The sequence below is a fragment of the Aythya ferina genome (genome assembly GCF_964211825.1).
Source record: "Aythya ferina genome assembly, chromosome: 3".
NCBI lineage: Eukaryota > Metazoa > Chordata > Aves > Anseriformes > Anatidae > Aythya > Aythya ferina.
In genome coordinates, this window is record NC_140298.1 from 27162061 (window position 1) to 27189056 (window position 26996).

General features: G+C 35.0%; 1 protein-coding gene across 6 annotated transcripts in view; it reads left to right on the forward strand.

Annotated features, from left to right (window-relative positions):
- The window catches only part of FMN2 (formin 2), a 163752-nt gene that overhangs the window by 12919 nt on the left and 123837 nt on the right, over positions 1–26996 (forward strand). For all 6 annotated transcript variants that reach the window (XR_014692068.1, XM_084516173.1, XM_084516176.1 and 3 more), the window contains exons 3-4: positions 9849–10015; positions 22233–22380. Coding sequence is in view for 5 of the 6 variants with exons in the window: in XM_084516173.1 (XP_084372299.1) it covers positions 9849–10015; positions 22233–22380 (315 nt within the window). In the remaining variant the exon portion in view is untranslated. The remainder of the gene's footprint in view (positions 1–9848; positions 10016–22232; positions 22381–26996) is intronic.

The window sequence follows — 26996 nt, forward strand, 5'->3', positions numbered from 1 at the left end:
AAATCTTAAGGAGCTTAACATTCACGTTAGAAATATGGAGTGCGTAAGAGACTTGCTAATTTGCAAAGATGCAGAAAAAACTGTCACAGACCATCACAAATATTTTAAAATTTTGAAGCTCTGGTGGTAGCAAAGTTTTAATACCTGCTTTTTAGAAAAAGTATTATGTTGTTGTTGCAAATGATCCAGGCAATTTCAGTCCTCTTCAGTTTGGCTGCAGCAACAAGCAAGGCTTTGGAATGAATCCTGAAGAAGGAAATTGTAAGATATCGTTGGCTACTCAATAAGAAGGTAAAGTAAAATAGAACAAAATACAGCATCGTTTCAACAAAGATCAATAAGACTGTTTTTATTATTTTTATTTTTTTTATGCATGGCTGTTTTCTAGGCAATGCAAAAGTGGTAGAAAGGGATTAATCTGGGTTCTGTACAAAACAGAATATTGCAAATCACTTATCCAAAGATGAAAATTACTGTTGGCTTTGACAAGGGACGCTGTCATGTATCTTCTCTTCCACCATAGGGGCACAAATCCATTTTGGCCCAGTTCTACTTCGTGCTATGATACACTTGGTCAGGCAGGGGAATTTCATTGCATAGTTACTGCGGGAGTAGAGCAGGCTCCTGACCTTAGCACTTGCTGGACTCAGCCTTTTCATCACCAATGGAAATTTTTGGTAAACTCTTGTCTTCCTGTATTAAAACCCAAATTTCAAAGTTAGGAGATGGGCTGATATCAGATGGGCTGTTCCAGGAGTTCATTCACCAGGACCAAGGTCTGTGTTAACCAGTTCATGATTTAAAATTGCTTTGTCTCTTTTCAAGTATGATCAGTGCAAGTCTAGCATAGAGTTAAGTTAATATTTTAATAGACCATTGGATGTTATGCTGAAATTAGTGGTGTTGTCATGTCTCTTAGCAAGCCCAAGTGGAACAAGCTGTTTAAAAAAATACAGATGCTTAGTTCTGTCATGGGACATGATGGATCAACAATGAGATCAATGGTAGGGCTTTTTTTTTTTTTTTTTTTTTTTTTTAAGAAAACACACACTCACACACACACACACCCCAAAAAAAAAAAAAAAAAAAAAAAACAAAAACAAACAAACAAAAAAAAACCTCTACTTTGTAGCCTCTTTCTGGGGCAGCTTTCCTTGATATCTTCATTTTTGTGGAATCTCGTTTTCAGATTTTGGCAGACCTCAGATAGGGCCTGAAAGCATTTCACTGATGTTTGTTTGAGGTGCCACTTCTGCCTCTCCTGTGCTGTGTTGGCCCCAGAGGTGGCAGCAGAAGCAGGTGTCAGCTCCAGCTTGTACCCTTGCTTCCTGAAGTAAGCACACGTGTTCTACACATGGCATTTTTGGGGGTGCCTTGAACACTTGAAGCTGTTGGTATTACATGCTTCTCTTTCTACAATGGACTGCTTGTTCTAGTTGAGTGAGTTGAAAACTGAATGATAACAACCATCTTCAAGCACAATCCAAAATCTGTTATGGATAACTTTATGGCTGAAATAAAAAGAAAAAAAAAATTACTTGCTTGAACTGGAAAAGGGTTGGTACATTGCAGATCCAACTCAGAACAAGTCAAGATTTTTCAAGTAAAATTGTTAACAGTCCAGAGAATGCTAAGAGAGGACATTGTCGAGAAAGGGGAGTACTGAGATGCCAAGAGACTCAGAGAACTTGACACAAGTAAAGCATGGTGTTTTCTTTGATACAGAACAGAAGAAATTGAATTAATAATTGGTAGTTTGATTACAGTTGCTTAAGAGTCTATGAATGTTATCATTCCATCAATAAATATATATATTCCTTCGTAGAATTTAATAAATAAATATTTCTGACTTTGAAATGACATTGGACTGTGTGCAGGCAGGCATTAAAAACTGGAAGGAGGAGAATAGTGCTGACATTTGTCTTTTTCCTAGTTCTCTTAGAATTCTCTTCAGAAGTCAAAAGCAGAAAGTCTATCTAAATTTAAGATGATTTTTGGGTTCAGTTCCTACCATCCCTGTGAACAAAGCCAGAAAGTCTACTAGATGGTTATCAAGGAAAGAAAGAATAGTCCTCTTAAGAATTTCCATGAATCCCTGACTTTGGTAACACCCTAAATACTAGAAGATATAAATATAACAAACATATTTAAAAAATATAAAGAAATCGATACATTGCCTTTGCTTTTTTCCCCCTTGGAAACATGCAGATACTGGCTATTACACTGAGAATAAAAGTGAAATGAAATATATCTTAATGACAGTCACAGGAATTTGTACAATAACCCTAGACCTTGACAAGGTTTGTAACTATTAAATTATTAAGGTTTGAATTTTCTGGAAACTAATTCATGATGCATTTTATTTTGTATTTGTTTCTTTTAGAGGGATTTTCTGTTGTTGTTTCAAAACCATGTTGTGTATGCAGACATGTTGCTTGTTGGTTTTCAACATTTTGTTTAACAAAGCTCACATTATTTAAAGAAAGTATCTGTCAATTAAAATTCAGTCCCCTTTAAAAACAAAAACAAAACCCCTCGCAGGATGAGAGATCTGGAACAATTTCCCAATTTAAGTCGGCAGAGGATTAGAAGCTCTGCAGTGAGAAAGTCCAATAAATGAGTTCTCTAATCCCAGAACAGTGGGCATAATCTTTCAGGTCAGGTTTCAGGAAAGCAAGACACTAAATTAATTTGTTATTTTTAATGCAAATATATGTTTAATATGTATTTATGCAGCTCTTGGGCTTATTATTTGAAGAGAATAAGAAATAGCTAGATTACCAGTTTCCAGTTCTTTCATTCCCCAGGTTCACTGTGCACCTTTGAAAACCTCTTCTTTCTCAGCAGTCACATTGTACGTTGTGTTTACATGTAGGCTGACTGCTACCCTTTAGCTGGAAAACTACCTTGAAATTTGAAACTATTAAGAAATGAAAGGGAAGTGTTAAATAAATGTAATACTTTTGATCCTTGAAATATTAATTTTTATATGTGAAATACTAGTCACTTTGTTTTGTGTACCTGAGACCTAGGAAAGCATATTAAACAGGAGAAAGGTGAAAATGAAGTGAGATGCTTTTGCCTCTAGGAAATTATTCAGCAAGATTTTACTTTGCAGTTTAGGGAAGTATGAGGACTAAAACTTGTACTGTGAGGTATTTAAGAAATTGCATGTAGTTCACTTACCAGCCACTGTGGAAGCCTTCGCAGGATTTTTCTCTCAGACATGCTTGTCCTATTCCAGTGTTCTGGGAAACATTTGACGCTGCACAGCTCAGTGCTTTGTCAGATGATCTAGGCCTAATTTATGACCTTGGTGTTTGTGTATGTAGAAAAAGAGAGAGAACAAATTGAACAGGAAAAAAATGATTTTGAGAGAGAGGAGCAAAAATTTCCTAACTCTTGACTGCTGTAAAAATTGGCTCTTCTTTTTCCCTATTTTTCTTAAATATACTGAACTATGTTTGCAATCGTAATTTTCTGTGAATTGAAAAAAACATAAGACTACAGTGGTCTTTTAATATTTTGTAAGACTGATAGAAAACATACACAAAATGGATATACACCATTTTGTCTCTCTCTTCTTCCTTTTCCTTTTTTCCTCTCTTAAGTCCCCAAAATAGAGCAAGGCCTATGGTACTTTTTGCTTCAAAGCCTATGAAAAAGCTTTGCTGTGTGAGCATTTCTGATCTTGCTGAAGTGGGGGCGGGGAGGAGGAGTAAGCTGGGGAAAAAAAAAAATCAAACTGATTTGGGTTTTTGAAGATATAAGCGGTATGTGCATGAGTCACCCTTGACATGATTCTGAATAGGGCTTTCAGGATTTGTTACACTGAAGTCATTCACTTCTCCTTGGGAGAAATTAAAACGGAAAGCCTGTCTCCAGCCTGCATAGGTTAAGATTTGCTGACGCAGCTGTTCCGCTAATGGTGAAAGTGTGGTGTAGCTGGTGAGAAAAGGGAATCGCATGAGACCAGCAGAAGGGGGAGCTTTCGGAATATAATGCAATTTGATTGTTAGGCTCCACTTGTGCTCACTGGCAGCTATCCTCCCAGGCTTTTGCAGATGCAGTGCAGAGAGCCACATTTTTAAAGATAAAAGTGAGGTTATAACAACACACTCCTCAGAGAAACATTGTGAGCTCTGGTATGGTGCAGTGCCTCAGTGCGGGCAAGTGTGGGTTTTCTAGTATGTCTGCAACTATTTTGTTAGCTCTTAAATATTCTGTTGCTCGCTGCTTTGTTGTCTAAGCAGACCAGATAGGAAGAAAGCTGTAAAGTGCATTCATTGAGTCAGGATCTGCCATGTCTCTCTGTGGACCACACAGAAGGCACCTTCACCGTTCAATAGCTCTATAGACAGCCCAGTCAAAGCTAACCCTCAGAGTAGTGGAGATCCTCATCTTTTTGGTGTCTGTTAGAGAAGGAAATAAAAGGTGCCCTGAAATATCAAGTAACTGTAATAGAAAAACCAAATATATTTCCTTCTAAACATCATCTCCCATCAGATGCGACTCCATCAAGGTGATGGCAGACAGGGTGGTTAAGGTTATTGGTGCTAGCAGCAGCAGTTGCTGTCCTTTGTGTGGAGGTGTAAAGTATACACATGGACTCCAGGCAAGGAAGAACCTGTGCTTGTGATGAGATGGCACTGCTTGGAGTGATTGTATGAAATCGTTATAGTCATTACATCTCTGATATTTTATATTATTTTTAATAGTAATGTTTGTAGATTGACTTTAGGTAGGGGGCAGACTTCCTTTCTTCCTTCACCACACAGTTGAGTAGATATGGTTGTAGTAAATCGAAAGTTGAAAATGAACATCCAGGAATTGCAAATATCTGCATCTTTCAAAAAGTAATGGGAGCCATACTGGACCTTGTGAGTTTTCATTCTCTGATGAATAATCTATATGTTCTATAATTGTTGCCAAAGGTGTTTCAGATAAACAGTGTTAATTAAGTCTCAGTGATAGAATGAAGAACTGTAATGTCACACAGGAGATGACAAGGTCATAGTGCTTCATCCTAAGAGGAATGAGAGGAAGCAGCAGATGACATGGAGGTGGAGGAGAAAGGGAAAATGGAAGCTGAGCTGGAAAACCTCAGCTGAACCATGTTTCACAAAATATCCATAGGAAGGCAGAGTACCTGATACTTCCAAGATTAATTTCACGTTCTCATTCTTTTCCTTAAATAATTGTGTAAGCCTTTGTAAAATGGGAAGGGGGAAGGAGTCTTTTTGTTCCTTACTGTTTTTTTGTTTGTTTGTTTATTTGTTTTAACTCTAAACTCCTAAAAAAATCACACTTCTCTTTTTGTTTGATGAAGGGTCTTGGCAAGATTCTCAGAATATTGATTTGACCTGAGACTGAAACTTTGTAGCAGTTCTTGTACCTAATACAAAAATCTGACAACCTGACAGTCCCCCCCCCCCCCAATACTTGAGGTAAAGGTTAAGGATGGGTTCCAGGAATGTCATGACCTGGGATTTTAGGGGAAAAAAATATTATATTTTAAAAATGGAATTATTTAACCTTTTAGAAAAATATCTGTTGAGAGATCTTTGCCCTTTAATATTTTCATGGCATGTGAAAGTAATCCAGAGAAATTCCTTTAAGAGTGCATTTAAATCCCAGTAACAGAAATCAGCTAATCATTTGATAATCATTAATCATTTAGTTATTCATTTTTTTTTGTTGCCATCTGCACCTGCTGAGAACATGCTTAGATGTTTATATATTAACTCATGTAAATTATGAATATGAGGTGATTATTATTGTCTGAGAGACTGTTTTTGTTGCATTCTATTTATAGACTGAAGATGAAAAATCTTAGCTGAAAATATTGCTGTTGAAGTTGTCTGGAATTTAGCCTATGCTTTGAATATGGTTGTGACCTCTTTTTTTTTTTTTTTTTTTAAGGTATAGATTTGGGGATTAACACTGTCAAGTTGGTGTTTCCCATTTCATGTGTATATATGAAAAGTCACTTTAATTTGAATTAGTTCCAAAAGTGTGTAGTATAGATAGGGCACTGGAAAACTAGTTCTAGTTCCAAACAAAAGTGTTTAATTGTCTGCAGAGTCTAGTGTTAAAGGAAATATTTTGCTGTACCTCCACAAAAATATAACTGTTATCATCCATGAATCAAAATCATGCATGTGACCTCTTCTGCTTCACAAGCATCTTTCATATGGTTGCTTTGACACAAGTGCAGGAGCACCAGGGTCAGGTGGTGGCAAGGTATGGGAGCCCACCAGTCTCCATGGGTCACCGAGGACTATCGAGGTGGAATGTCTCTGCTGCAGTGATGACTGTGTCTTTTGCCTGAAAGTAGTTGAAAGCAATACCAGCTTAACAAGGGAGGAACTACTTATTGGTAGGCAGTGGCTTTTGTATGTCATCCTCCTATGTAAAGTAGCCTCAGCCCTCTCTGGAGCTGTTCTAGTGCAGCAATTCCATCTGTCCATCCATGAAGCAGCATGGTGTGATGTTGCTTCGTGGAGAAAGAGTAACATTCTGAAATACTGAAATGCTTTCTTTTGGTAGGGTTTGTCTCCTCACCCTGTTTTGAGGAAAAACATATTGTCTTTTTAAAGCTTTGGCTGTTTTCTTATGTTCGATGAGGTGTTCTCGTGCTTGCAATGACCGTTCATTTGGATGTTAAGCTGTAGCTGGTTAGAGGGAGAAAAAACGAACAAAACAAACAAACAAAAAAAAACCCAGTGGCTTAACCCTCCATTGATTATGAAGTACTTTAAATTTGTAAGATATAATGTTGATACAGGAATTTTTCTCCCACAGCTGTTCACAGAGAAGCTATTTCTGTATGCACTGAAAATTAAATGTGTTTCAGCTTCCATTTGGTAAAATGTGTTAAAAGAACTAGCTAAATATATTTATTTAATTTCAAGTTCTGTCACTGTCGTCAGGTCTCCACAGCCATTGCAAGGAGCAGATAGTGTTAGAACACAGCTTTATTAGGACATTATTACCTTTGTCTTAAAAAAAAAAAAAAAAAAAAAAAAAAAAAAACCTTTTGATTCAATGTGTATTTGTTACAAAAGACAGCTTAATGTTACTGAAGTTATCCAGAATTAAATGGTTGATTCTTTTAGATTAAAAAGTGATAGCTAAAATAATTAAATAAGTTTCAATACCCTCCTTATTCCAAGACTGGATAGAATGCTGCTCTGCATTACTTTTGTCATTTTGGCCATCTGCCTCTGAAATGTACAAGAAATGAAGTTCATCTATGATATTTTTTACACCTGCTTACTCTTTATTGGCTTAATGCTAAACTATTTTCCAGAGACCTTATTTTTGCCTATTAAAAGACATCAGTTAATAACCACTATACAAATTAAACTGAGTAAATGGGGGGGGGGGGGGGGGGGAAGAAGTATGCTGCTGTACATCCAGGAGAACGCTCTTTAAAAATGATAATTATTTAAATGTTGAAACACCTGTAAAAATAATCAAGTCACAAATTACAATGCAATACATGACTTTGGTATATTTAATATAGCATAAAGGAAAGTGTAGTGTTCTTGCATACTCTCTTTTTTTGTGAGCAAAGGGCAATAACTCTGGCACATGCAATTTATTATATTTTATATGTAATTTAAAATGCACAAAATAAAATTACATAATATAAACTATCAATTTTTCCATTCATCATCATCTCTTGTAGCCTCTGTTTTAACTAGGCAACTTTCTGTGTTGTAGGACTTTGATGTGCTTTGCTCCAGAAATTGAAGCAGAAATGCTGCCTGTTAGTGCCCCTGTATAACTGTGACACCAGTCTTGGGGTCTTATTTTTTCTACAACTTGCTGGTATAGCTAAATGTCACTATTTATGTCTAGTAGAACTGACTTATTGCAGTAAAAGGGTAGTAGCTATTTTTTAAATCAAATTTACCCTTTTTTTCTTGAATATGATTCTGCAGAAAAAAATGTTTCCATTATTAACAGCACCACTAAGCATTTGCAAGTACAACTCCAAAAAATGATTACTGAAACAAATAACCAAAATGTCAGCAGGTAGCTCCTTGTTTGTGCTTCATTTCCATGGTTTCATACTGTTGCCTCTTCATGGAGGGAGTTACTGTGTATTGCTGCAAGTTTGTGTAAATTGATATTAAAAACTCACAGTGCATATCAGCTAGTAGGAAAACCCCTCTTCAATTAATTTAATTAAAGGGGACTTTGAAGATTTAACAGCTGTGCTGTCTTTAGATAAATAAATAGAGGGATATGTTGAATAAATAATTCACCTTGTAGATGGGGAAACCAAGGAACAGAGACAAATTAATCAGCAAGTTGATCAGAACATAACAAAACTTGTTTCTCTTACAGACCTATCCCCTGGCTTTGTGTGTTTTGTCTAATGAAAGGCTAGGAAACTTGGACTAATAATTCAGAATTATCAGATCTTTAGATGTGGAGAGGAAAATCTTAGAAATAACTTCTAACATTTTATTGTATTGTCAATTTTAGACGGCATTGCCGTGCAAAGTTAAAATAATACAGAAACTTTGGGCTAAATGTCACTTACAATATCCTTTTCAAATCACATCCAGATGTTTTAAAAGCATCTCTTTTTTTTTTTTGTATGTTCAAAAAGGCCTGGGAAATTTTACATTTTGAATGAAGTCAACATTTGAAAAGAAATCTTAAATTTGTACATGAAAAGCAGTATTGTTGTTATTGGTTTAAATGACACTAAATTACTTTCTTAATGTAGTGCGTTTTTTTCTGGAAAATAACTTTGGCTTCTAATGAGTGAGTGGAAAAAAACAGAGTATAGAAACTGATTTAGGTACAAATTGTATTCACAGCTAGTTCATACTAAACCATGAAATTAACTTTATTACTCCCTCTGCTTTTTCTATTCCAGTAGGTCTATTTCATCTCTTTTTTTATATCCCATAAATCTGAACTTTGGCATCCTCTGACATTGTAGAGCTTAATCAAGCAATTTAGTATTCTTACAATGTAGATTTTACTCCAGCCTCTGTATACAACTACTTCTTTTTAGTCTCTTTCTGGCGAACTTCACACAGCTTGAAATTCTTTCAGACCTCTAGCATTGTCTTCTCTAATGTGCTTTATAACATATGCCCTCCTTTCATGCTCTGGTCAGATAACAATGAAAACACTTTGATTGTGAAATCTGGCCCTGTAATAGGAATGGATCGCTCTTCCAACTCTTTAAGTTTTACTTCTCTGAAATATGTGTTGCTGCTTGTGGCAATACATTTTAGCATTCTGCTGCTCTGGAGCTGTATTAAATGTCATTTTAAGCAGAGTAGTTGTCGTTTTTTTTTTTGATGTTGTTTTTGTTGATCTTCTATTGAGAGCTTCTCCACAGAACTGGAGCACAGTTTCTTAAAGAATATGATCACTTTGTGATTCAAAAAAACAAAGGCTCATTCCAAGAGCTTGGAGACTTGATTCTTTAATAACTTTGTGTGACACCCTTGGAAAAAGTTACTTCATTCCTTGGTAATATCTCATTTTTCCCATCAGGATAATTGTATAATATAAATAAGAACTTGATGTCTCACTAGCAAATCGTACTTTTTGTTCCCACTCCACAGTGCAGCCAGCTCAATATATGTTTTCTTTAGTGTACCAGGTAATCAGGCTCCAATCAGTCCAAATGATTCTATGAAATTATTTTGTATTAAATATTTATTGTCAGTTGCTTTTCTCCATATTTTTAAAATTTATTTCACTTTATTTCTAATATTTGTTGAGATTTTCAGTAAGCGTTATAAAGCCTTAAACTTTGTATCCCATATATAGCTACAAATTCTTATTGATATATGTCATCACCTTGGCAGGACGAACTCTGCTGGAGAAGCTCTTCAGCCAGCAGGAAAATGCACCACAAGAAGAAGCAGAAAAATTATGTTCTCGTATTATTGCAATGGGTCTCTTACTTCCATTCACCGATTGCTTCAGAGAACCATGTAATCAGAGTGCCCAGCAAAGCACACCCACATTTGATGTAAGTACCGGAAAAGTTTTATTTATCTGTTTTTCAAAGAGGGACAAGTGTGTCACAAATGTTTACAGAACGCAAATGACACATCTGTGCTAGATAACTCCCCCCGCTCTAACCCCCCCCCCCCCCCCCCAAAAAAAAAAAAACCAAAAAACTTTTGATACAAAATCAAGGAAGAGACAGTACAGATTTACTGGCATTCCAACTACATTTTTATCTGTGCCTTTGGGCTATGTGGCCTTAGTGCTGTTATTGGTGGTATTTGCATACAGTTACAAAACTTTAGAAGAGATTGTATTGTAGACATCGCCTAACATGCTGTTCCTTCCCCTTGGATAATGAATTCAACATTAGGATGTGATTCTATTGTGCGATACTGTACAATCATTGAAGTTTTACAGTGAACTTATTTATGTGATCCTTGCCATTAAAATTTTAGCTTTAACCATTCTTTGTACTGGTCTATGTGACTGAAAGTTTTTTTCATTAAATGACTTCGAAACAATGTACAAATGTTACCTAATCTACTTAATAGTTTACCAGTAAATTTAAGATCATTTCTACTCTACCCATGAAAATGAAGCTTGCTTAGAAATAGGAAATGATTTGATATAAGAGAACTTTTTAACTTTTTTGAAGTCTTTCTCATCTTTGTTGAAGAATAACATAATGCAGCTGGTAAAGGGAATAAGTGTGTTGGGATAAATTCTTAAAACAAACAAGCTTTTCTAGATAACCTAGTTCTTCTACAAAATCACTCAGACAACATTCAGTCTTTGTGTGTGTGTTTTAAGGGTATTTGAAGTATTTTCAAACTTCTAAATTAATTGGAAAATATGAGAAATGGAGTATGGCTATAATAATATTATTCAAGCACCTTAAAATCACTATCCATCTGAAAGTTTCCTCTTACATACTCAATACATACTCAATAAAGTTATAGGAAAACACATGTTTCTTATTTTTCAGTTTGTTTAAACATTTCTACAATTTTTTCAGTTCTCTTGGTTTTATCATATATTTTAATTAATGTCATCTTCTTTGAAGTTTTTTTTAATAAGTGTTGTATTCAAAAAAGTTTCTCCTCACTTATAAACAGACTTTTATTAAATTAAAAATTTGGAAAGAAGCAGAAGTTAACTGTTACACAATGCTTTATCTAGAGAATTATTATAGTCATCTTTCATTGACCATATTTAACAGTATGGACTGTCTGAAAAGAAACAGGAGTTTAGCCTACAGCCATGTAAACACTGCACCAGTAGTTTAAGATGCTTCTGGTTCACCAGTGATCTCAATTTGAGTTGGGATATTGGTAAGCCACAAATACTGTTTTCTGTACAAGTGCCCTAAATAGATGATGTTCCTGTGAAACAATGTGAGAAGTTGCATAAAGCTTTGTGCATGTGCATGCAACTAATAATGTATCCCTCTTCAAAGGAGCATATATGTGCCTTGAACACTATGATCCAAATATGCATTTCACAGGACACAAATGTGAGATCTGCTACTCCTTAATTTGGGAATGTGTTTCTTCTTCAGCGTTGGAATCCATAGTACAGGAACTCCGTGTTTGTTCATTACAAGCCCTGTAAGGGTGAAAACTTTTAGTACTGCAGTATAAACTCATAGCTGAGAATGTAAAAGTTTGGCTTCTAGATTATCTTCCTTCATAGAGTGAGTAAATTACATATCTTACAGAAAATAAATGCCAAATGTCACATAAGAAAATGAAACAATTATTGTGAAAAAAATGTTCTTGTGATGATGATTATTACTTTAAAAAAAAAAAAATAGATGTTACTCGTGTTCCCTTTTGCTACTCTCTCCATGTCCATAGTTTTCTTTTTCTGATTCTTTATCTTTTTTCCATTTACCTCATTAGAACAGGGTTTTAATGTTGACCTAACTGTTGATTTCAAAGACAGAGGAGTTAGACTAGCCTTAAGCAGTATTTAAAGATTTACCAATCTAGAATTAGGAGATATATCATCTTGGACTCCATTCCAAAATTGGGAGCGCAGCCAGTCCCATATTCTTTCTTCATCTCTGAGTTCATCAGACGTGCCGCTTAACAGCTATTGCCTGTAGTTCCATGCTGGATCACCTCCAGTTTGGCTGGCGTCCTTTTCACTCAGCTGAAACTGCTGTCCCCAAAGCTCCTGTAACCCTGTCCTGGTCAGAGGCAGGTTTATCTACCGCTTTGCTATCCTCCCTCCCTGCTACATCCAGCTCTGGTGATTGCTCATTCCTTAAAGTTACTCATGTGGCTGTTTTGATTTTTGTCTTAGTCTGGTTCTTATAAAGCTTCTTCTTATAAAGCTTCTTCTTAAAGCTTCTTCTGGTTCTTATAAAGCTTCTTAAGTCACTCCTTCAGCATGATTTTTTGCTGGATTGCCAATCTTTTTTCTGAAATCTTTTTTTCACTGAAATCCTTTTTTGGATCTCTCCTTTTCTCCTTTGTGACCGATCACATGTATTTCTGAGCTTTCACTTTTTTTTTTTTCCATGTTTCCCCTTTTGCTTAAGTGTAGTCCCATAGTCTTTTTTTTTTTTTTTTTTTTTTGAGTTAGGTTGCAGTTTATGAAAATAATTCAGCAAGCTTTGTTCACTCTGTGATCTATTGCTTATGGCCTGAGATGAATATAAACAAGTTATTTAGAAGTCCTTTTCTTTCACTCTGATCTCCTTTTCTGGATGTCCTCCAGTGAATTTAATCTAACATGGCTAATGCTGAACTCTTGGCTGGCTTGAAATGTTTGCAATTACGCACTGATTATATCCTCATCTTCTTAATACTCATGCTCAGTAGCCAGCTCTAGTTCTCTCTGTCCTGCAAGTATTTGTCCAAACCTCTGCCTGTGATGTCAGTAGCACACTAAGATCTGTCTTTTTTTTTTTTTTTTTCTCAAGATATCATTCCAAGCTTTATTGTGGACCCCATTAAATAAATATATAGAACTTATTTTAACTTTCTCATTAGATCCTGCTTTTTCTCTTCTGCACTGCCTGACTGCAATTTTACAATTCATTAAGAGTAAAGGCAACTTTCACAACTCGTGCTTTTTTGGGTTAGCATTATAACAGCTTCTGGAAAACAGTTTAAAATCCTTAACACTTGTATTTCTGGTGTAGGCTATGCTTTATGAAAATGATGCTCATTTCTTTATTAGTTCTAGTTAAAAGTGCTTACTTTGTTAGTATATGTTAAAAGTGAAGGACTAAAGAATACCAAATGAAAACATAAATCTTCAGAGAACTAGCAGCTGTCATGGAATTTTTGCTCCAGAGGGTCTCTAATTTTCAGAAACTTATAACCTGGTCAGATTTTGGATGGATTTTAATGATGATTAGAAATAGCACGTTTCTGAAGTATCAGTGACATTTTTGTCAAATTTTATGTTATAGCCCAAAGGATAGAAGGTGAAGAACTCTTGTAAGAGCTTATAAGAAAACTTACGTGTTCTTTCTTGACCCATTGTTATTTCTTTGGAAGCAGATTGTGCCAGATGCCCAGCATAAAAAGTTAGTCTGAGAAATTTGAGCAAATCTCTGAAAGTAACAGAAATAGGTTGGGATTTTAAAAATGATTGCTGTTAAGCACTGGTGGAATTTTTAACTATAGCTTTTCCTACCTGCGCTTTTTATAATAATAAATATTAAGTAAATGTACAATGGCAGAATCATTCTCTAGAAATATGATTTTTCTCTGATAGTTTGCTCCTTCTTTGAGGGGCTGCTAATTATTGGCTCATGGAAGTCATGGCTTCTTACTTGTCGGCCTATCTTTAGTGCTGTCATTCTTCTGCTAGTATTTTGTAAAACAAATTTAAAAACACCAAGCAAGTGAATAAACAACTTATAGAAAGATCGGTTAAAAAAACTATTCAAAGAGTGTTCTCCAAATAATTGCTTGCCTTTTAAATAAATGTAGCCTGTTTCTTTCCTCATTTTAACAGTTGTGACTTGTTCAAAGGTGCTTCTAAAGTTTCAAATGAAAGTGATTGTGACTGAATAGTATGTCAGAAATTAATGCTTTGTGGGAAAATATCAATCCAAAATAATTGTGGTATGTTATTTAATAATCTTATGTAGTGCAGGTGTAGTCCTAAGTAAGTTTTTTTTCACGTGGCACCTCATTATATTACCCTATTAGAGTAAAATCAACATAAGGTTGAGCTTTCTGAACAGTTAATCTTTCACAAGAATGTCATCACAGGAGAGTTTTACAGGTAAGTTTTGCAGCCACCTGTTAAGAGGATCACAGTTTTCAGTAAGCAGAGATCTTACCTCCTATTTAGCTATTCTTTGAAGGATATATCACAGGAACTAGGAGAACTATCAGTAATGTCTATAAAAATATGTGTTCACATTAGAACTAAAACTGTTTAGACACCAGTAAAAGCTGACATTTTCCTATCAATGTAAGGCTACTTTTGTTTGTTTCGCTCTTATGAAGAAATATTTACTTCACGTTTGTCTGTATTTTATCCGGAAGCTGAAATGTCTAAAGACTGTAGGTGTCTAGTCCCTACTTCAGAATTCTGATTCCAGACTTTCCAGTTCATATGGTGCAGTCTTAAGCTTTGGGCACTTTTTTTCCCTACATAGCAGATTTATGCTTTTTTTTTTTTTTTTTTTTTTTTTTTTTTTGTTCTAGTAAGCTTTTCAAGTAGTTTAGTTTTAAAGCACTCCAATTCTCAGTGGAAAAAGATAAAATAATTTTGTGATAGAGGCTTTCTATTATTGTTTAGTAAGAGCTTTGAAAAGAATATTAGTCATAGCTTTGTATCCACAGTGTAATTCTTATTTGGGGAACTTTGTCTCTATTGTATGTTAGCAATAAAATGTGCAACAGGTACTCTTCTCATGTGATATGAACCAGCAATGTCATCTTACCTATGTCTGAAATGTTTTTTCAAGACATTTCTGCTGTCACACTTTAAGCTTTGATCTTTGTTTATTTCAGGTATAATTTTGTTTAGTCTAGCCCTCTTTAAATCCTTTTGGTGCTTTGTTGAATGCTGTTATGTGTTTTGAATACTTCTGTTAATGCCATCTTGATTTAGAAATTATTTCTTCATATTCTATAGAAGAGCTAAATAGACGTTTTCAAGAGGGTGTCTTTCTTTACTGTGTTATGTTGTGGTTTATAGGTATGTTTGGCAATTTGGAATAAAGACTGCCCCTTGTGTGACTTGCAGGTGTGATGTCTGACTAGGTTGTCGTCTGTTTCTGAATAAACTCTCTGTTCCACGGGGAAGCAGAGAGCCAAACGGCATAAATGGAAAATGCTATTAAAATGTTTGTTTTCCTCTTATCTCCACCACCTATGGTGTTACAGATGTTTTTTTAAGGAAATTAAGACACTTTTCTTTCTGCTGAGTAGTAGCAGATGTTGGGACTTTGCAGGCCAGCTGGAAGAGGGCTTAGTGACATGGAGCTTTTTCTTAATTTTCTTACTAACACTGTTTATGCCGATCTGAAAATTAGTAGTTGAGCAGATTATAGGCAAACCCCTTTCTCAGAAGTCAGAAAGCCAAAACACCATCGATCAGTTTCCAAGGAGCAACTGTCACAAGAATCAACTTCAGCAAGGAGAACTTCTCTTCCACACAAAACTGGCACCAAAGCAGCATTTCTTCAAGCATACTTAAAGTGCTTCAGGAATTAAATGTATAAGATTAAATGTAGTCCTATCTTATGATATTTGTCATAGCAGTGTATTGGGGGTTAGTAGCGAATAAGACTTTTAAGTAAACAAGGCAAAATTGTGGAATAGTGCAGAGAAAATACTTTGTGAATAAGTTGCCTTAATCTGTTTGTCATGTAGTTACCATGGCAGTTGAGTTTGGCTGAATTAAACTCCTCATGTCTCCTCTTCCTTTTCCATTGCCCAGTCATACTTTGTGATGCTTTTTCTTTTGTGGTAAGCAACTCTGATTGTTCCTAAGAGTAGTAAAATGAAAACAGTTGGATGTTCACTGGGCTGAAGTATTCCTATTATGCTGCTTCCTTACTTCCTTTTTTTAAATTTTAACTGCATATTTATTTTATAGTTGTTACATCTGGTCTCATAGACTTCTAGCCTTTTTTTATTTTTTTTGTCCTTTCTATGTTTCAGTTACTTGTGGTGATGCTACCATATCCACTAACAATGGTGGTATTGTATATGTAGGATGTTGCTAGGTGGTTGGTTTTTTTGTTCATTTTTTTTTTTTTCTTTCATTCTCTGGAAAAGAGCTTTGCTTACATGCTTGTTATTCTGAAAAGCTGCTTCAAGAGGCACGTGCTGGATATTAAGCTTATACCACGCATTCAGAATTTTCAGAATCATCATGTGTAAGATGAAGGTGATGGTCACCCTGTCAAATCCAGAGATGTTTATATTTTTTGACTTTCTGTACAGTAGTTCACTTAAAAGATGGAGTGATGGCCATCATTTCTAGCTTCGAGTTGTGAATACAGTGACAGCTGAATTTTTGCATTTTGCATGTCATTTCAAGAGAAAGTTTTTAAAGCAGTAGTAATTACCTTTTCAAATAGAATTGAGGTGAAAGGAATTTTACAATGAAACAGCTTCCTTTGGAAAATTAAAATATGACAGAATCCAAGCGTACTGCAGAACAGTGTTAATGTAGGTGAAATTAACTCCTGATGGGGAAGCTTCTTGCCTAAACTTACAATTTCTGAAAAGAGTGAATGAAGTACTGTTAGATGGTTTAAGTTGATAATCTAGAGGTCCTGGGATGTGTGGTCTTCTACACAGAAGTTTGAATCCCATGGGTAAAGAGATTAGATCTTCGGGTTCTGTTTCATTGTGCACTGTTAGTCACTGTTCTCTCTTCCAAGGAAAGCGGGAGAATCAGTTAAGTTCACCAGCTCAATGTTTTCAGCTATATTAAATCCAAAAGTTATTGGGGAACAGGAAGGCTGAGACAATAATTCTGGAACTGGATAAGAATAGAATTCTTATAAGTGAAATTCTTTCACATAAGAAATGTGAAACTTAAGTTTCTGATTTTCTTTCCCATGACAGCTGTCACTGCTGGTGTATGTTAGCTCTATTGGCCTCCCTCATCACTGATGTTTCAGTATTGTGTCCAGGGGAAGTTTGATGGCATCAGTTTTTCTTTTGGAGAGGAGTCATTTCTGAGTTATCATGGGAAAGAAGCATTTCATGACTTTAGGAAACTGGGAAGTATTTTAAAGTGCAGTATAGAAGCACCTGTTTTCTAAAAAGAAGAAAAAAGTATAATGCTTAGTCATCAAATTTAGTTTATGAATTTACAATGCTACTTCATAGATATGTTACAGTATTCTGACTGATTTGGTGATTTTTTTTTCAGCCTTGTAAGGCATTTGTGCTCACTAGTGCAGCCAAAGGTAGCAGAACTGAGAGCAGTGCTTAATACTGCTCTTTACCTGGCAATGGTCAGATAGAGCCTTGCTACAGAACCTCTCCTCAAAAAGTAAACCACTTTTCCCGTTCTTGTCAGTATTGATTTCCTTATTTTAAAAGCTGCTAAAAATAAAGCAGTCTCCTGCTGATAAGAGCATTTTGAGGTAGGCTGACTCTAATTTCTCAAACAAAAACCTTGCCTGTCCAATTAACTACTTGCATGCAGTGGGAACGTGCAATTTGCTTTCGTTTTAGAATTTATATACTTAGTATATTGGAATGATTAAACTTCCTGCATTGAAAAAAATTAATTCCATCTGCATGAACTAATGTAGTACAGTCTAAATTACACACATTGTTGCATATCTGTGGAACAAGCTCCTTGGAGTTCTTAGGCTGGAAAACACCTTCCAGGTCATGGACTCTGCCCCCCACCCACTTATCTCAAGTCTCATAAAATTGAATTCTTCTATACGTTTATCTAGTTCCACCTCAAAGGCAGCTATGCTTTTTCCCCTCCCCACTATCCTAGCTCTTCCTATAAGAAGTACATTCAGATACAGATTGATTTAATTAGTAGGAACCTTCTTGTAACTATCACCCTGTGTTTACTCCTGGCCCATTTATACAGGTCTGCTGACATGTCAGTCATTTCTGTCCTCCCCTTTTTAGGATAACTGTGAATGCTTGGGGTTCTAGTGAAAAATTGCATTAGTTTTTTTATTTGAAATTAAATGGTCTGAGAGATAATCCATGATGGAACCAGGCCCTAACACGGGAGCCACCAGGGAAGTTAGTACCAATTCACTCTAGTATAAGAAAGGTTGGAGGTACTGTTAATGTGTTTCTGCCATCTGCTGCTTTTCTGAGCTGAAGTGCAGATGCTATTCCTGGTAGCAGTATGCCTTTGAAACTGCCCCGCCTTTTCCCATCTCACCACATATGATCTGGCTTCAAGTATTTTTCTTTTTCTTGAGAATTTTCAAAATACCCCTGATCAGATTTTTTTTTTTTTTTTTATTTCTAATTTATGCTTTTGTAACATGTTTGGGTAGCCCTATATTTGTTCTTTGCTGTTTCATATCCAGTTTTTGTACCTCTCAACCATTTCTCACAATGGGTATTTTTGTACATCGAACTGGAAGAAGATACAGTTGATTTAAAAACCAAGGTGGCATTGAACAGAAGGTTGTATAATCTGCACGTCTACAGGAGTAATACTGCTGCCAGAAGCATGGATACAAGTTTGTGCATCATATTCCTATGTGGTAAATGTGATAATTTTGAATTCAGTCTTTGACACAGGAAGAAAATCTGGTTTCTTAGTGTGAAAAATTGGTGTGGTCCCTTCCCTGAAAGCTCAAGCACCACCACTATGCCTTCTGATGTTTGCTGTAGGTCTTCTCTTCTGGGTCCACCAGTGTCTTTCTTCATGTCATTTATGAGAGGCCCTTACTTCCAGTAGCTCACAGCATTGGCTTCTGTCTTTAAAGATTAGTAGGAGAGTAAGCATATCTTTAGCTCATGCAGTGAAGGAAAGTAATTAATATTTAATATATTTTGTACCTCAAATGTAGTGTTATGGTACCCAAGAATTAAAGTTTATTACAAAAAGACGTACTTTGTGCCTGGTGACATCTGGCTGGGAAGAGAGTGAGTTAAACTACAGATCTGATGGTGTGTATCTTTGTTCTCAACACTAGCATCTATAAGCGGTTAAATGTCTATTGATTGTATATCATCAGATCCTGCAGGCAATTTGCCTCACCCATGTGCAAATGCTCTGCAGTTTTAAGAACCAGTGGAAAGTGCTGTGTAAGGTTATGTGGAAACAAGAACTCTCTTCTTGATATCACATTTAGTGCACTGGACTCAGACAGCTTTAAGCTTTCAACGTCTGCCCAGAAATTAGTCCAAATAAATAAGATTGGGATCGCTCAGTAGAGGAATTCTTATTATTTTTCATCCCAAAGCAGTGCTTTATCCTAGATAGCGGAGTCTGAGCAAGATGAAGTGGAAATTCCAGATGCATTCAAAGCTTGATTACGGTAAGAGAATTCATTGGCTGTACTTATGATATCTAGTAAAAACTGCTTCTAAAATGAAAGTACCAAAGGAAAAATGTTGGAGGTGGAAGTTCATGGATCCTTGCAGTAAAAAAAAAAATATTGATGGCAAAAGCAAATCTGTCTGGTTTTTATTTGGATTTTTTTATTATTTATTTATTTTGCTTGAATAGGCTATATGCAGCTAATTCTATTATGTTAAAGGACTTTCTCAAAATGTTCTAATAATCATGCAAATTTATGGCATTATCAATTTTGGAGAAGGAGAAACATGATGGGTCCATTACATTAACTGTCAAGGAATTAAAGACAAAAGGCAAAGAAATTTTGGACAGTGTCTCAAATATTAGGACATTCAAATGATTCATCTCTTAAAGGACGCAGAAGTGGAGATAGGGTTAATCTTTTCCCATTTTAAGTGCAGTTTATTGACTATCAATTCAAAGTCTGGACCTTCAGACTGCCTTTCTGTCATGAGGGCTTTTCATATTTGAAATTCTGTTTATAAGTTTGAAAGTAACCAGAATTTAGCTGATGTTAAACGCTTTGTTAATATGTTGAACACTGATGCATTTTGTCTGTAATGTATGCCCATTCAAGGCATTTTTGCAAGTTTAGATTTTCCTCTGTAAACGTCTGTTATGTTACAATTCTACTTCCTGTCCTTCTCTATGTCAAACAGAAAATTAAAAAAAAAAAAAAATCCAAAACCATAAAAATAACAAAATAATAAATGATTTTCTATACTCACAAATATGCCAGTTTAGGGGAGTCTGTGATGAAGTTGTGTGATGTCTTAACTGTTCATAGTTATATGACATAAATTTTATCAGCAGGAACATAGGTACTTCATGTTTTATTACCCTGCTAATGCATCCCATCTGTACCATAGCTCTGAGACCTACCATGATTTTTAACACATCTTAATTCAAGTAGACTAATCATACTTCAAAACTTATTTGCTGAATGATTATGCTATATTTTTGAAGAACTGGCATGCTGAAATATGTCTAGGAGTAGTTTAATTGTCTTCCTTGTTTATGTTATGTCAGTATCATCTACAGTCTGTCATTTTCTGTTTTATAGCTCTGTGACCCTACAGGTAATCCCCATTGAAAGTTGACTATGCTTACCCAAGTAACCCTCTGCTGTTCTGTGTTCCTTGGACCATGTATGTCTTACAACTCTGAGCGATGTAATAGGCAACAATATTTTGTTCTGGTTTGTTACTGATTATTTTACCCTTGTTGGGATTTTGATTGTGCAGAAAAAAAATAAATAAATGGCATTCATGGCTAAGTAAACAACCTGATGTGGTTTTGTATTAAGCTTTTTATTCATTTGCTTTAATTGAAGGTCTGTTTGTCTGAATTTTTACTGTGTTTTTTTAATACTGGAAAGACATACATGTAATAAGCTTCCTTTTCACCCTATTTGCAGCAGTCTATAAACCAGACCATTTTCCTTTATAACCAGCATTTGCTCATTCTAAGGAAGTTGTCCTTAATAGAATAAGGTCTTACCACTCTTATCACAACTTATGTTTAGGCAAGTAGAAGCTTAGTCATACGAAGTAGATATTATCCCCAGAAGTATTAAATGTTTTTTTTTATTTTCCCCGAATATCTTCAGTACTTGTTTAGGATCTGGGTAAAGGAGAAATAATCAAAAGTTTTAAATCTTAAAAATGAAGAATGCAGCAAAACAAATGTATATTACCAATATTTTACTTAGACAAAAGTGTGAATGAGGGATCATAAATGTGATCTTTGTAAGAAGATAGTACTGCATGATATGACTGTTTTTATCCTGTGACTTGATTTTTTCAGTTTTGTACTATAGTATTTTGCATGTTTCCAGGCCAAATATTAGGACATTCATGATCTTGTTGTGGATGTTTTTTGTAGAGTTTACAGTATTAAAAAGGTTTAATCACAAGGTGTGCGTGTTGGTGTGCATACTGAGAGTTGCAACAAAAACTGCTTGAACTGTGGTCAGCTAAACTTTCTTCTGGTTTAAAGCATAAGTAACTGTTTGCTGTGCCTTGCATCAGACAGTCTGGATGTCTCCTACTTTTACAAAGCAGATTAAATTCAAAGCTATTGAAAAACAAAGATATATTTTGATCTGCTCCTAGAGGATTGAGAATAATTTTTTCTTTTTCCAAAAAAAGCCATCGCACCTTCTTAGCTGTCTCTCTATGAATATGGAAATGTAAATGACAAAAATTAACAGAGATTTAAAGAATAAATATCTCCGTTCAATTTATGCTGAAATGTTTCTAGGAATAGTCCTGCTTCTTTTCTGGTTTGCACATTTAATATAAAACAGTATAGAGTATGGACTGAAATATTTTTTTTTTTCTCTTTAAACTGTGAACTAGTCCTATGTAAAGTAGTACAGTTGTGATGGACAGAAACTTATCTCTCTGAAAAAGGAGAGATGTCAGTTCTTCACATGTTCAAGAAATGCAGAACTGTATTCTAGCCTCTCATTGTGCTGCAGATAAGTAAAAATTTCGTTTCTCTATTGTTAATAGAGATCATTTCAAAATCAGAACATTCAGTTCTTTTAACGCAGGTTTATGCAAAGTCTTTGTAAGAAGATGAAGAGTATATAAAGAAGCCTGCCTTGATATAGGGGTGTATAATGAACTATTTGTGTTGGAAACAAAAGCTTTGATATTTTGAAAATGTCTTCATATATGAACTTCTTAACCATATTTTTCTTCTCCCTCTTTTTATAACCATAGCAAGACCAGCTCTATACTTGGGCTGCAGTTAGCCAACCCACGCATTCATCAGATTACGCTGAAGGAAGCTTTCCAAGGAGAATTCCATCTGTGTGGCCCCCACCCAAACCACCAGATGAAGAACAAGGACTCAAAATTACGGAAACAGGTATATTCTTGGATGCAGACAAGATATATGTATGGCAGGGGGAGTGAGCTTCTGCCTTTTAGAATCCAAGATTCCAAGAATCCAAGAATCCAAGTTAATATCTTAACTTGTAAGACATACCTGATTTTAAAGATCGTGTATTAGCATCAGAAATACTGTTAGCTGGTATAAATCTAATAAAATATTCAGCAAAAATATATGCCTCTTGTTGACAATCAAGATGTGCATCTGGCATCTGCTGACTAATGGATTTTACCAGATATTTTGACCTCTGTTCTTTTCCAATTTTATATTCCTTCAGAGCCATGAAATATGGGTACTTTTCTATTCTTAAAAATATGGAAAACTTCAGAAGCCCACTGGTGTTATATTGAAAATTATTAGAGTGGTGTAAGTTATTCCTTCGTGGATTCAGCAGTCCTCTGCTGACAGAGAGGTAGGAATAGTGTGTCTGAAAAATAAACTGAGGTCTTGTTTAAAAAAACCAGTTTGTCTTAAATTTTCATGAGGTTATTCTAACAGCCAAATTCTGAAATCTTCAGCATACTCAAAAAGCTTTTGTCCAGTTGAGAATTGAACAAAATGAAAAACCCTCTTGTAGCTTACGAAGAAATTTAGAAGAGAATTTTAAACCTTTTTTCTGTTACTAGTGTTGATGGGCAAATACCGCAGGTTTTTAAAGGCTTAGTTTTGCATTAGTATTCAATGGCTCTCATCACTTTCAATCTCCCATGACCTCTATGGAGAGCCACTGGGTATTTTCAATTTTTCCGTTTCCTACCACTCCTTTTTTTTCATTGCTTAAATTTGAAGAATTAAGTCATTATTTCAACAAATCTCTTTATTGTGCTTGTAGCCTTTGGGTGGAGTTAATTTCAGATTTCCTTCTCTTTGGGACTTCTCTACCACTTCCTCTGGAACACAAGCAAAGTGTTCCTTGCATGGACATCATTTGTCATGGCAACACTTCTCTTACTGGTATCACTTATTCCAGTGCTCACAAGCAAGATAAGTGGTGCCAACAAAAATGCGACATTGCTATATTATTCTGTTTATGCAGTGGCTTTGTGGTCAAGGAAATATTTCTGCATATCACTGATGCAATTAAGAGTGTAGAACACTCCAACAACTGCGCTACTTCAATAGTCCAATTTTTGACTAACGATCATAACGATTTTATGTAGTATTTAATGAGTGTGGACATATGTGGTAACTAAATTCATTGCCAGGTACTCTAAGAAGAAAGATTGTGTTTCTTGGAGATTTACCTAATGGATGTGTGATCACAGTTTCTGTGAACAGACCCTGCACTTGAAAGACAAAAGAGAAAATGTTTGTTTTTTTTTTCATTATATTACTTTGAGGTTTTGTCATGACAGCAAGTAAACGAGTTTGTTGTTTCTAATTTCTAGATGAGCATAGATTTAATATGTTTTGAAATACATTTTTTAACACTTTTTTGTAAAATAAATAAATAATAATAATAAAAATACATTTTTTCTTTTACTATTTTTGCTTTACTGAAGTACTATTTGGAAGAGTACTTCAATCACAAGGAATAATTAAATCTATTCATCTTATACTTTGCTTGTTTCCGTCTAATCTTGTTCTATTTAATATTGTTCCTACTACATGTACATAATATCTATTTTTTTCCTTAGTTATGACCCTCTCAAAAACTGCAAATATTAAGAAAATTGAATTAGAAGTAAAAGGGAAAATAGTGTATTTTACCACTTCTAAATGGAACATAAATAGTTCTCAAAATTTACTTGGGGTGTTGACTTAAAAATAATAATAAAAAAATATTACTGACACTTTATTTGTTGGTGTGAATTTGCAGTGTAGAAAAGGAAAAAAAAAAAATGTTCTGAATACAATTCGGGTAGATAAATAATTAAACTTTTTGTTTGTTTGCATGCTTGCCATGTGGAAGAACCTAAAGGTGAGCGATATTTCATGTGAATACTAAAGGATTCATATCTTCCTCATGATTTGTAATTAAATTGTTTTATGTATAGGTGGCCTTTGAAACATGGAGAGGGCAACAATTATTTAAGGATTTAAATTAATATAGCTACTCTGCATACATTTTATGATATGTATTGATTTTGCTGTATGGTTAAACATGTACAATATTAACATTAGAATTTAAAAGCAAAAACTTGCATTTTAGACCAAAAGTATTTATCCAGAGAGGAATATAGCAGGATATTTATACATATTAGTCTTTCTTTTTATTGCTATCATCAGCAGGACAGCAATACTAGGTCTTCAAATTTTACGTAAGGCAAGAGGAAATTCTGCAGGGTGCTAGGTAATTTGTTCCTAAACAAGCGAAGTATCACTGTTTCATATATATTAAATAGCTTTGGTTTCATATAGTACATATTTAATAGCTTTGCTGTGCTGCATCCTATGGAGCATTGTTAGGTTCAAGAGGCTGTCAGAGTGATCAGGGTTTTTTTTGTTTGTTTGTTTGTTTTATTTAAAAAATGAAGTTTGTAATTATCTAATATAACTTTGGGTTCAGTCAGCAAATACTTCTACCAAAAATATTGTTCTGGATTCAGAGAAGTTTTTGGACAAAATCTGTTGATATCATGAACTAAATGTAGTGGTATATACATGTAAACTGCTAATTTTCTATCTGATGATCCAAAGCCTGTTTTCCTGGGTTTGGAAATCTGTCAAGGTATGGTTAGCCAAGGAAGTTCTCTTCTTCCAAATAATTTGTAAAACAAGTATCTGACAGTTCCTTATTTTGAAAATGTTAAAACTCCCTTCCTTAAGAGGAGACAATCGTTTTGGTTTTAGTAGCCCTGAGACTTGAGCGACCAATTTGCTGGTATCATCCTAAATTTGCTTCAGTAAATGGAGTTATGTAAAAGTCAGCAACAAGGCATGATTTATCCATAATCAAAACATGTCAAAGTGGGACGTGATGGGTTATTTCTAGTTAATGACTGCCTATCCTCATCCAGCCTTCTATAATTGGGAAAATTCTGCCACATAAGACTTGAAATGTTGTTTTAGTAAACAAAAAGGGTAAATAAATAAAAGTTGTTATTATTCAAGTGGTAGCCTTGCAGATTATCTGCCTCTGGCAATGACACTTCCTGCTTACACACCTCACCTCCCAACAGAAGGGATTGTCAGAAAGCTGTGAGGAGGCCAAATGTATAGGAATTAGGTATGTGGAGTTTTTTGATCAAAACTGTTCCCATGCAAATAGTCATCAGATTTGCCTGCTATTTAGTGGTACCCTAAGAAGGATGCATGAGACCTTCTCTGGGAAGGTATAAGAAATTTCTCTTCTTGTGATGTGTACAAAAGTACACTATGACTAATTGGAGGCATAATCCACATAATTAGCAGCAGCTACTAAGCTGGTTAGAGAACTTTTCACAGTGTAGCTGCTGTGTCCCGTCCCCCCCCCCCTTTACTAATTATGTCCTAAAACAAGGGATTTATTCCTTGTTTATTCCTTCCTCAAAATTATTCCTAAAAACAAGGAAACTAAAGAACAGATAGGGTAGGTTTTTTTTTTTTTTTTAAACCTGCAAAAAGCATAAAATAAAAAACTTATCTTAATTCACAGCCCTGTGTCTTAACTACAAGACACTCTTTCAAAATACATTAAAAAAGATATCTTTGTTATTCTTTGCAGTAACTTATAAAAAAAACTTGAGAATCCTGAATGTGTATTGGGTTGTTATATGCTTGTGTCATTTTCAGCACAGAATTTGTGATTTCCTTCATTCAGTAGGTAATCAAAATGCATCACTGCACAAGCAAAGCACAGATAAACAGCACATGCTTCTCAGTGAAATAAATATTTGCACAATCAAGGTTTTAATGTAACTTTTTATAGTTAGGTTTAGTTGCGTTTTTTATTAAAATTGAGATTTCAAAGACTAATAGTTAGACAAAACCTAGATAATTATTCTAAACTAAGAAATGAAATTCAGTTTGGGGGAGTTTTATGTTTTGCCTGTTTTCGAGAAGGGGGGGGAGAAAGGGGGAGCACAGATAAAAGTTTTTAGTCCCACATTTTATTTTTTATTGCCTGGAGATCTGTGGTTCTGTTTAAAACCATAACTGTTCAAGTATACTGTCTAAAGAGTAATTAAATGGAGAAATTCTTAGATATTTATTAGGACTCTTATAAGTTATTCTGAAGTAGAAAATAATAGAAAAAGGTGCTATTGGAATGAAGTACTGCTGTCTTTCAATGTAAATTAGTATTGTGGTCAAAATTCTGAAAGTCAAATTAATGCTGTTAATGCTGTTTCTTTACACAAATGAGAGGACCATAGACTCAAAAGGTGAAGAATTAGTTTTATATCCTCAGCTTGAATGCCTCCAGTTCTGGGAAGCTATGACTGTACAGTTTCACAATAAGTGTACAGTCCCAGACTATCTTCATACTGCTAAGATGCCAGAGAGGGGGACTAATATCATTGGGATGAAATTGAGATTTCTCAAAAGGTATTTAGTCTAGTAAGGTCAACTGTCTTTCAAACAATTTTTAAAATGTGAGTTTAGATCTGTATCATTGTCTGTTTCCTAGTGGCCATCTCAAATTTTATAGTAGAACTAAGGAGGGCCTGTGG